Source organism: Erithacus rubecula (genome assembly GCF_903797595.1).
Source record: "Erithacus rubecula genome assembly, chromosome: 8".
In the NCBI taxonomy this organism is placed as follows: Eukaryota; Metazoa; Chordata; class Aves; order Passeriformes; family Muscicapidae; genus Erithacus; species Erithacus rubecula.
In genome coordinates this window covers 6,434,049-6,446,086 of record NC_136659.1, presented here as the reverse complement: position 1 = coordinate 6,446,086, position 12,038 = coordinate 6,434,049, and the positions used below count along the sequence as shown (strand labels likewise).

The following is a 12,038-nucleotide window of genomic DNA, read 5'->3' as shown; positions in this document are numbered from 1 at the left end:
GAGAATGAAGCTGGAATAGCAGTCAGTGATGTATAGCAGGTACTACATCAGTTAATGAGTGGGCAGGGAATAACAACAGCAAGGGAGAAAAGCTGGTTGCTGAATTTCACACTGCATCAAGAGCAGACAAAAAAAATTGTAATTGCAGGTAGCCCAAATTTAACTGAAGCCAACATCATCACTTCTGTATCAAGACTGCAGAGAAAAACATCTACCACTCTACCAGAAAACCCAGTCCTTAACAGTTTGGTATGATATCCTAACTTAGCAGAGAAAAATCAACACAGATATTTCAAAAGTTGATAATTTTTATTTACAGATTTATTGGCAAAAGGTGGTGGGAAAATTCAAAACATTTTAAACAGAGGGCACTGTACTGTATTGTATGAAGTATCAGTTCACAATCTTCTGTATCCAGCTGATCAAATAAAGCTAATCACCACTTAAAGAAGCATAATCTGCATCAGCTCCATTAGAGTATCCTGCCTAAAAACCACTTCAAGGCAGTTTCTAAATCAACACAATCACTAATAAAAATGCAGGTTTTGTGAAGAAGGTATATTTGGATTTTTGTACTGTACCTGATGTCAAATTGCCCACTTGCCTACTGGCAAAGCAGTTACACTTCCTACTCTTAGTTGAAAGTTGTAATCTCACTGTCTGCAAATTCAGCTGTTGGGTAATTCTGAACTACTCTGAACATTTTACTGTGAGCATAGTCAAGACTGGAGTAGATGAGATTGAAGGAAAACATTCCTGGTATATCATGTGCCCATCATATTCAGCTGCATAACCATAAACATCTTGTTTAAGAATTCTATTCAAAAAGGAGAAAAAATGTAGCCAGTTTTCTCTTTGTCACATAGGTTTAATTCCTCACTGGACCTTTTTAGTTCATTCTTCCAAATCAAGAGTGTTTAGTTCTTCTTCTAGTTCATCCAAGTCCTCTCCAGTAAAGAGATTTTCATCAACTGGAACTGCATCAATTGCTCCATTTTCCAATTCCCCATCTCCATCATTATCTTCATCTAAATCATTTTGCTCGCTGTTGTTTATATCACCACCAGAAGCTTCACTTAATTTATTATCTGAAAATAAACATAATTCTTAGGCATTACAATGTCACAAGTTTCTTAATTACCAATTGAATTCACAATCACACTAAACATGCTTTTTGGAAATTTTGAAACTATGAAGAAGCTACTTTATTTGAAATTCAAGCAGATTTATATTGACCAAATTGCATGTACCTGGTTAATATGCAGGTCTGGATAATCAACTATAATAACAGGAAAAAAGAATAACTCACCATCTTTTTCTACTGAAGTGTATGTGCTGAACCTCTCTGGACTAGCCACTGTAATACCAGTCTCCTCTACTGCCTTGGGAACATACAGGTTCAAATCTACATCATTTATACACACAGGGTCTTCAGTCTGGAAAATAAACCAAGATGCTCTGCATGAATTACTCTTCCACAAAAATCCTCACTTCTGCAAGATTCCTACAACATTGCGACCTTCAATGGGACCCTTCTGATAATCTGTGGTGGTATTAGGAACCAAGCTTATTAATTTCATTTTAAGGACTTTCAAACTTGAATGCAATTAAAATATTCTTTGATTTAATCCTGTTTCCTTTACCTCATCATCATCTCCTGCTCCTTGAACATAATGGGTGTCATCTGCTTCTTCATCATCTGCATCAACCAACTCTGGCCGGAACTCAAACACTTCACGTCCACTAATCTAGTCACAGTAAAAGAAACTTTCAGTTATCACTTCATGGAATTTATACTGCTTACAAAAAACCACAAACAAACCAAACATAGGAAAAAAGGAAAATACAATGACACAATAATAAGCAAAACAATTTCAGGCCAGCTACCTCTTCACAAAACTTTATTTACTTGCTCTTCTTACATTAGGAATTGGACATAAACTTACCACCAATGCTTTGCCAGCTTTAAAATCTGCTTTCCTCCTCTCCATATCTTGTTCAGCCTTATCAATTTTTTCTTGTCTTTTTCTTCTCTTCCATGCAATAAAACACTCTAAAGTAATTTTGGTAACATTTGGTCCTAAGGCAGCACGCTGTCAAGGAAAGAGACTGATTAACACTAGAAACTCTTTCCAAAGGCTGTCACAAATTGGATATTTAATTACTATTATTCAATTTTCCAGAAACTAATTGAAAACATTTCTTTCCAACTCCCTCTTGACTCTTACACTGTTAAACATGCACTATCTTCTTAGCATTTTACTCAACATGTGATTTTCCAGTTAGTGAAATGAGTTGGAATGAAAATTGACAGGAAAAATGGAAGAGGAAATAAAGGAAAGATGAGCTCAGCTCTGCTCAAAGTGACACTGCCAAGCAATGGTGACAGAAAGAAGCAGAGCAGCAACACCCTCAGAAGGCCTTGTGATCTTGGTGTTGCTGCCTCATTAGAGAGTTAAGAAGAGAGTGAGCTGGGGATGAGAAAAGCTGTAGAAGCAGTTGTAATGGCTAATGAGAAAGAGAAGTTAAGAAATAGAAGCCTCCTAAAAAAGGGTAAGCAATAGCTGCAATAAATATGCAGCTATAGTTAATTCTATTCACTAGGTAATAGCTCCTAAACAAAACATGAATCAATGCTATGCATCCTTTTCCCTAGCTCATACAGCTCTAAAAACATCTAACAGCTTTTTTTTTATAAATTCACAAATCCTTTACATGTCTCTCTTCAGAGTAATGAAAACAACTACCACCAAAAGGTACCTATCTGACAATTTTACCTCTTTTTCTATTAGATCTTCTAAGGAAATTTCATCTTGCTTTTCTTCCTTCTTCTTGTCTTTTTTTAACACAAAGCCTGGAGGGAGGGCATGGCGATACATACAGTTGTCTCCTCCACCCGGACAGACCCAAAACCATCCATATTTGTTGTTTTCAATAGCATCAAGGAAGTATTTGCAGACCTGTATAAAAACAATGGTTGCTAGCACCATGTCCTCTTTCCATCCCCAGCATTTTATACCCTCCATGCCAGAAGTTCACTAAGTCCAAGTCAGCTGTGCTCACAACAGAAGGAACATGTGAATTGCATTGCAAATAAAAACAGTAGACAAAGCTGTGCAACTGAGTATCTAAAAGTCATGTAGTCAACAGCGTTTTCTCCCTCAATATAAACCCAAGTGAAAAAGACAAGATGACATAAAACTCCTGTAAAACCAGCAGCACATCCCTTTCTGCTCACCAACATCAGTGAAGTTTTAAACAACATAAATTGCATCTGACTCAGATGCTATTAAACCTTTCAGTTCTGGATCCTGAGGTAAAGATGCCGTTCTAGGACTTTTAACAAGCAATTCATAGTTTATATTTAGCCACAGCAATGCTTAACTTTTGCAAATTTAGGCAGTATCAAGAGACTATTTAATCACTTGGTATTGAAAATGAGGTGAAATAGTCCCAAAGAATGAAAAAGGGATTAACCCATTATGCCATTCAGTGCAGAACTAAAAAATATGTTGAACTTAGAGCCCAGGAATTATAAATTCCTCTCAATTCATAAATTAGGAGAAAATTTAAAAGTTTACAATGCTTGTATGTCATGCAGTACATAGATAAGTCAATATATAGCACAGCCACTGCAATAGCAGACATCATTAATCACAATACTTGGATTTTCTAAGCAATTAGAATGCATTAGATACACTGCTGAAACCTTGAGCATTTCTATAAAGCACTTCACCTACTATCCATTTGTAATGTCCATGAGAAAATGTTTTATGGACTGAAAAGAACTATCAGGTTGTGGTTTAGTTTTTTTAATTTTTAAAGATATTACTAGAAATACTAATCAGTCCAGCTGTCTACTCAGAATATTGTTATTATAATATTCCATTTAAAATTCTTACATAATGATAAACACATCTAATGCCAGACTGCACTGCACTTAATTTCTTCTAGTACAGCTCAATTAAAAAAAAAAAAAAAAAAAGAAAAAAAAAGAAAAAAAGAAAGGAAGACATACTATTTGGGTTTTGGGTTTTTTCTTTTCCGCCTCACCGTGCTTCTTGTTCACCACTTCTTCCAGCTTCTTCTCATCCCAGTTGTCCATTGTATCTAGAAAAAGATAACAGATGGTTTCACAAAAAAATTCCAGATACTGAACATTGCCAGCAAGCTGCTTTTCTTCCCAGTAACAGTTTTAATATGCAATTCTTAACATTTTAAGTAGCTTATACAAGAGAAAATAAATTCAGGTTCTTAAAATACTGTTTTCAAACTCTCCTATGCCACTCAAAAGACAATTACCTCAAAAGCCCTGGAAATTTTAATTTTTAAATGCATAAAGTGTGCTTCAGATAAACACTCAATGTGTCATTCCATCTGTACAGTACTGAGTATTGACAAGAGAAAATAAGAAAAACAAGAGAACTGACTAAAAGAGAAGGTTGGAGGATAACATCCAGAAATACAGCTTATCCAAATTGAGGCTTGAAAGAGATAATACCAAATTATCTGTGTTAAAGTTAAAAGAAGGTTCCACCAAAAGAAGCAAATCACCAATGACAATATTAGCAGTGAATCTGTGGGATCCCAGCAGATACATTTAGGATGACAGAGGCTAAAATTCAAATAAAGACTGAGACATGAGGAAATGTGAAAAAAACAAGTTCTATAAAATCTCTAATCCCTGATAAATAAAAGTAAAATCCAGAGTATTTGGCCAACAAGTCATCTGGGAGGACAAAGTCACAGAAAAAATTCGCAAATATCCCTAAATGTAGAACTGTGCACCTTTGGCCAAACACTAGTAGCAGCTCTGGAAAGCAACTCTGGCTGCTCACTGCACTTCCTCCTTTTGCACTTCCTTTCTACAGAGCTTAAGAGGGACACAGCAACTGCAAGAAAGGTCAAATACTGTTCAAATTCTGACTTGTATGACAGAATGCATGACACTGCACAACTGAAAAACCATCATTTATCAGTAGGACATACTTCTTTTTCTAGGTGAGGTGTAAAGAATATTTGAGAATACACTTGGAGGAAGCTTCAGTGCTGTTCAGAACTTTGAACACAGTGGGATGGGTTGCCTTAGCATCTGTTCTTCAGGATCAGAACCACACATACAATACAGAAGACTGTTAATCTTAAAATTTCCAGTTTCAGCATCAGAATAGCTTAGCAGTAACCTTCTACCATTACTATACCTTTTTCAAGGTCCTCATCTCTTGCATCAATGTAGACACTTCGTTTTTCACACTTCCTTTCCAATGACAAATCATGAGAGAACTTGCATTTGTCTCCTTTAGTGCACTGTCCTTGCTTGAAGAAAGCACAAACTACAGATTTTGGGTCAGCACCTGAGTAAACAAGGATTTTATATTTTAATATTACCTTTAAGCAAAGGTTGCATGTTAGAAACTCTGAGAATACTGAGGATATGTAGAGAATGAAAATATGTTTTAAAATTGGAAGTTATTTAAAGTGTTCAAGGTAAGTACATAATTCATGCCTTGAAGTTGCCAAATCTGCTCTTATTGTACAGTGTTTACATTAATAATCAGAACAACCACTAAACTATTTAAAGAATTATGGTTTGCCTGAGCAATTATTCATTTATGTATTACAATACATCACAGAGATCATTCTGTGCAGCTTCTTCCCTATACATGAAGCTATTCATGCCTCTAATACACAATAAAGCATCTTCTGGATGTCAGCCTTTTCCCAACAACACACTACAATAAATTACAATAATTTAACCCACACTCACTCAAGCCACTTTCCTCCTTTAATAATAGAAAGAAAATGGCTGATCAGACACCCCAAAATAAGCAACTGTTGTTCTAGTATGAGCTATCCAATCACCCTAACTACAGTTTAAGTAAAAATCATCCCACTAAAGAATCATTAAATGTCATTAGGAAAAGAAATGAAAGAAGCAGGTCTAAGTGCATTTGTGAGACATGAGACTAAGTAAAAAATACTTTACTTGTAGTATTAAATTAAATTCTCATGGAAGATTTTGAGTTTTTCACATGCTGCTTCACTTTTGGTTTGACTGAAAGTGATTTCAATATGTACAGCAACACCTGTTTAAAATGTAATCTAAAAATCTGGATAATATTAGTTTTCTGAAATAAAGTTAAAAACTGATTGATTTAGAGAAAACTGATAGAGAAAGCAGCAGGTGACAAAGAGAAAAGTGACCTTTGCTGCTGCTCAGTGCCACAATGAGTAAATAACAGGTTTGCTTTAAATGTATGAAAACCACACTTCTTTTGTCAAAAATCACTGCACAGAAGCTCCAAGAGATGGAAAAGTAAAATTTTGGTAACATCACAAAATTTGTTTGTTCAATAACCAATGTCAAGAGAGACCCAAACCAAATGCTACTGCTAATTATGAGTTAGATACAAGTAACTGGAAGGTATTTACTGTTCTGATTTGAGCACAAGTCTTCTGTTAAAGCAAAAGTTATGATCTTATACTCTTTCTTTGGATGTTCACACTTCCCTGGAGAGACAGGCTGTTTTAAACAAATACCATCACACACACACAAAAATCATCCAGAAGCATCTAACTGATGAATCAGAACACAGCCAAGTATCTTCAGCTGTGCTGACAAACATCAACGCAGCTTTTGGTATTCCAATGATCTACTGACCCCAGAGGAGTTTCCAAAACAATGTCAAATCATGACTGGAAAAATACTTGGCACACTAGGTGGAGGAGGAAATAGTCACATGTATTTCATTAAAATATTAACTGGTGTTTTCAAAGGGTTATTTTACCTTAAGTACTTATATGAATAAGAACACATAAATGAAGACAAATCAGTTAGTCATACCTTTGCTAATTTTCTGTGCAGCAACTACAGGCTTGAAGAGCTCATTTAATTCTTGTAATTCCTTTTTCTTATCTTCTTTCTTTAATTTCTTCTCACTTTCTGATTGAGCAGCCTACAAATATAAAACCAGGATGCCAGTTCATATGAAATGCACGTTAAAATAGCCAGTCATTCAAAATTAGTTTACAAGGGCAAGACTGAAACAGCCTGTGATGCCTGGAAGGCTCAGAACTGATGCTTTTGAGTGTGCAGCTGGTGCCCTTTACTGGCACTGACCTGTCCCACAGGAGGGACAGAAAATCTGCCAGAGAGGAGCTGGCAGGTACCTTTAGTGTCACAGTGACCCCTACTGCACCTTCACAGTAAAGCCAATGAGAGGCACTGAAACTTCTCCTCCTTTTGCAGTGCAACTACTTCCAGATCTGCACACACAAAAAAGCCTCTCTTGAATCCCCTACATGCTACTTCACTCTTTCTCCTCATCTATACAGGTAGATACTCCACAAAATCTGTCCATGGAAGTTGGAAGTGCTTTTAGAACATTACTTCAACTTGGATCAACTTGACATATGAATGTTTCATTGCTTAACTAAGGACCAAAGCCAGGAAAACAAGCTCATCTAAGGGAAGGAAAACAAAAAAAAACCTGACTGTGCCTCACCTTTTTTTGGATAAGCCAGATCAGGCATGTGTTTGTGCCAGAGTGGGATGAAAATACATGAAAGAAGACACAGGAAAAACATTCTTAGATCAGATATAAAATGAGGTTTTAGCAAGGTAACAAGTGATAGGATAAGAGGCAATGGCCTCAAGTTACCCCAGATAATGTTTAGAGCAGATTTTAGGAAGCATTTCATCACTGAAAGGGTGAGTCAAGCATTGGTGGACTCACCATCCCTTGAAGTCTCAAAAATGTGTACATGTGGCACTTGGGAACATGGTTTAGTGGTGAGAGGCAGTGCTGGGTTAATGGCTGGACTCACTGATTTTAACAGATCTTCTCTATGCTTAAAGATTCTCTGTTTGTTTGTGTCTTGTCCTTTTGTCCACTGAGACTAACACCACAAACAAGAATGTAGGGTACTGTTTTCTAAAATACAGTGTAATATTAAAAAAAGGAGCTTTGTTCTTATGGTGAATTTGGCAAAAACATACCAAATTGTTTTAGAAAGGAATTAGCAGCTTGGCTAATTTAGTTTTCCTACTAAAAGTTCCCAAATGCTATTTTAAACAACACACAGACCCACGTACATCAACCTACAGAAAGTTGTACTTCAAGAATGCTTTTGTTTCTCTTCACAGCTCTAAAAGTTTGAAGATGAAGCTTAAAAAAAAACAAAACACAACAAACCAACAACAAACAAACAAAACCCCCAAAGTCAAAGAAAAAAAAAAAACAAAAACAGAAACAACAACAAATCAAGAAAGGAGAAAAAAACCAAACCAAAACACCCACCACCAAAGCTAAAATTCTGACAGCATTTCCATTTTAATCTCACAACATGAGGAAAACTGCTTTAAAAACTTCTTTCCCAGGGACAATCCCAACCAAAAGCTCTTCTATAAAGTAAGAGATATAAACAGGTGCAAAAATTTGGTCCTGATATCCAACAGCCAATAGCTACCAGCGTTTGAGAAATAACATTATTTTAGGCTGGGTTTTTTTACATATTGGTATTTGTATATATGCCACAGATCCAGGGATTTCACATACAAGTTTCAAAACTGTTTGAATAACACCAGTATTTTTGAAGTGACATCAAGAAGTCTTTTTCACAACAAAAAAAAATATTAGATTTAATGACCCAAATATCAGCTTTAGTTTTCAAGGTGGGCTAGCCACGCTGGTTGATCCTTGTTACACAAGGAATATGTTGCAAAATCATGAATTGAGATAATGAGATAATGCAAATGTAATTATTTTACAGGCTTATTCATAGAACAGAAAGCTGTGTAAATATTTAACAGCTATCTTTCCTAGCTCTGTAGAGACCTGGATCATTTCCATTAACTCCATGCTTTCTGATTGAGTATAATGTAAACATTGTATCTAATTTTATTAAAACATACAGAAGAGCCAAGTTGCAGACAACAGCTCAAAATTTCAGGTTTTTTGACCAAATGTTTTTCACAGGCTTGTGTCCACTTAAAACTGTTATTTATTACAGTTTTAAGTGGACACAAGCCTGTGAAAAACATCTCTAAGTAGAAGAATGAGAGCATATAGGTTTATACTTTTATTTTAACTCCCGTTTTAGTAACAACCATTGTTAATTTTAATTGCTTCTGTTTCTCAAATAAAGTAGGAATAAAAGAGAAAAAAGAAAAACAAAGTGCAACTGTACTTAGCTGACAGCTTGCATGTACAATTTAATTTTAGGTATACCTTAAACTTAATTATATAGTATCAGAATATTATAGAGACAAATGCTCACCCTGGCTAGTTGAGTTTGAATGGGATAAAGTTCTTTTTTCACAACAAAAGCCAACCAAACAACAAATTAAAAGCCAACAAACCCCCATACTCTGTACTACCTTTACACAGGTACATAATTTACAGCTAGACAAGCTTTGCATGTCAACTGTTAGCTAGATCTGTGCCAGTTCCTGACCATCTGTACACAGAGTGAAAGATGATTTGACTCCACAGTGGGAAAACATTCCACAATAAATGCTTACCTGACGTGGATTCTGCTGACCAAACTTAACCTGGTGAGTCACAGCCTTGATAAACTTCTGCTGCTTTGCACCTTTTTTATTCTTCAGGCCAAATGTTTTGTCCTAAATCAAGAGATAAACATAGACATATTAATAAAAAAAAAAACCAAAACAACCCATACCACCAGAAACCCAACCCTTGCTGCTCCTCACAGGCTTACAGTAAAATACAGATTATTTCCTCAAGCAACACAAACAATGCAAGAAACTGTGTAGACAAAATTTAAACTCCTCACATCATCTTCAGAAGTGGTTTTTCACCAGAACCTCCTGAATGTGGCCCTTGTGTGAGCCCTTGTTTTATCACCAGACCTCCTTGTGCCCTGGTATCAGTGTGAGCATGGACACAGCATTCTCAGGCCTCTCATGAACAAGACAAGATAGTTTTGGAGGCTACCCAAGGAATATCTGAGGAAAACAGGATAACTGATTAGCCATAATCACTGCTGTTTTCTCTGCTATCCACCTGAAATCACTCATTACTTCTATCTTCAACTATTCAGACAGAAAAGTGATGTATGTCACATAGATGACTATGACCACATTTTTATTTTCAAGAGTTGGAAGCTTTTCCTTCTCTAACTGTACTAATTTGAAGTTAAGTCTTTATCCTATATCAGATCTGGAGAGCTGTCTCTGCTTCCTAAAATCCACTGCTTGAAGTTTCTGTTCACTGACTAAAGCAATTATTCCTCTCTATCTTCAGCTTTATTGTTAAGAAGTTTCTATACCAAATCTATGAAAAATTTCTTACAAAAAAACCAGCTTTTACATGAGTATCTGAGGCAGAAATTATTTTTTGTAACTGAAATACCTGCCTTAAAAACTAATCCATGCCTATAATTTGATACTGACATTTTCTTCCTTGAAGGAAAAAGTAACAGATGTTCATACAGTGAAAATAACTCAGTTCAAACATGGTTTTGGAAGCTCTAACAATTAAAAGTACATTATAGAATAATTACAAGATAAACAGCTCCAAGTTTCCAGACTCATGCTGTTTACACTTACAAAGTGTTCCCTAAGAACAGGACCTTCTCTGTTACTTGGTGCTAACTGGAGAAGTCAAAATAATTAATTGGGAAAGAAAATTTATCATTTACACACTTGATTTCCACTGTAAATACAGCATGGAAAATATAATCTCCGTGTATTTGATTTATATAAAATTATATTGTTAATAATCAATGCCAGCTTTTCCCCTTACAGATACATTTCTTTGTAATAAAAAGCCAAATTTTTCCAGGGCAGCTGCATTCAGCAAGAACCTCAAGAACTCCAAAGCCAGGAAAACACAAGATAAACTACCCTAACCTGACCTTTCCAAAAACCACAGAAACAACAATGTGCAACCTCAGACTTAAAGGAACACACTCATTATACGAGTATTTCACCTGAGCAGCATATCTCACGCCAACAATTCAGACAAATATTTAAATTTCTGAAACTACTCTGCTTGTACTCTCAGCATAAATCCACACAGCATAGACACAGACACACACCCCTCTAGCAGGTGTTTTTCTCCAATCTGGTCACACGGGTCAAATTGCAGCAAAACCCACCGCAGATGTGAGTGAAGAACCAAGGAATCACGAAGGTGCCAAGGGATCTCTGGAGACCCCACAAGCACAAACCCTGACAGCAGCGAGGGGAGCTCAGGGAACACACGGGCACCAGGCGAGCGGGATGAACACGGCAAGGGCGAGGAAAGCAGAGCAGTGTGTCACATCCCGGCCAGGCCCCACACAGCTCGGGCCTGGCCTGTCCCGCCCAAAGCTGCCCGCAAGCAGCGCAGAGAAGCCGGTGCTTCCCCGGGAACACTGAGGTTTGGGCTCTGCCGTCCCTCCCCCGGCCGCTCCAGCCGGGGAGCCGCAGGGAGCGGCAGGGCCCAGCCGGAGGCCGCGGCGGGGGAGCGGTGGCCTGGGCCTCCTCCTCACCTCGATGATCTTCTCCTTCTTCTTCTGGTCGGCCTTCTTGCTGCCCCCCGCCGGCTGCTGCTGCTTCTTGGGGGGCATGGCGGCTGCCGCGGGCTCGGGCCGGGCCGGGCAGGGCCGGGAGAGGCCGGGACGGGCTCGGGCCGCGCCGCCGCCGCGGGGGAGGCGCAACGGGTCCCGCGGGGCACGCCGGGAACGCGCCGCGCGCCGGCCAATCGCCTCCCGGCAGGCAGCGCGCCGTGTGACGTCACTGGGGCGGGGTGAGTGACGTCACGGGGCAGGGTAGGCCGGGCCGCGTGACGTCACGATAGGGTTCTGTGGCGGGAAGGCGGGGAGAGCGTGAGGGAGCGGGGTGCTTTTATGCCTTCTCTGCGTAGTAAAGGCGGTGATTCCTTTTCCTTTTCCTTTTCCTTTTCCTTTTCCTTTTCCTTTTCCTTTTCCTTTTCCTTTTCCTTTTCCTTTTCCTTTTCCTTTTCCTTTTCCTCACAAGCGGCGCGATCCGAACGGAGCCCTCAGGTTCTGGCAGGATGAGCCTGCGGGTC

General features: G+C 38.2%; 1 protein-coding gene across 1 annotated transcript; it reads right to left on the bottom strand.

The window, feature by feature from the left end:
* Positions 1–290: 290 nt before the first annotated feature.
* Positions 291–11,697, bottom strand: ZC3H15 (zinc finger CCCH-type containing 15). Its single transcript, XM_079310707.1, has 10 exons — positions 11,500–11,697; positions 9,524–9,625; positions 6,845–6,956; positions 5,202–5,354; positions 4,019–4,110; positions 2,778–2,960; positions 1,947–2,093; positions 1,644–1,748; positions 1,310–1,436; positions 291–1,088 (listed from the first exon to the last, which is right to left on the bottom strand). The coding sequence occupies exons 1-10, from the start codon at positions 11,575–11,577 to the stop codon at positions 895–897; spliced, it is 1,293 nt and encodes a 430-aa protein (XP_079166833.1). The 5' UTR covers positions 11,578–11,697; the 3' UTR covers positions 291–894.
* Between the last annotated feature and the right edge of the window lie 341 nt (positions 11,698–12,038).

Coding starts and splice junctions, on each gene's coding strand:
- ZC3H15 (XM_079310707.1), bottom strand. CDS start 11,577: ATGCCCCCCAAGAAGCAGCAGCAGCCGGCGGGGGGCAGCAAGAAGGCC. Junction 9,626..11,499: donor AGAAGGAGAAGATCATCGAG/GTGAGGAGGAGG, acceptor CTCTTGATTTAG/GACAAAACATTTGGCCTGAA. Junction 1,749..1,946: donor AAGCTGGCAAAGCATTGGTG/GTAAGTTTATGT, acceptor TACTGTGACTAG/ATTAGTGGACGTGAAGTGTT.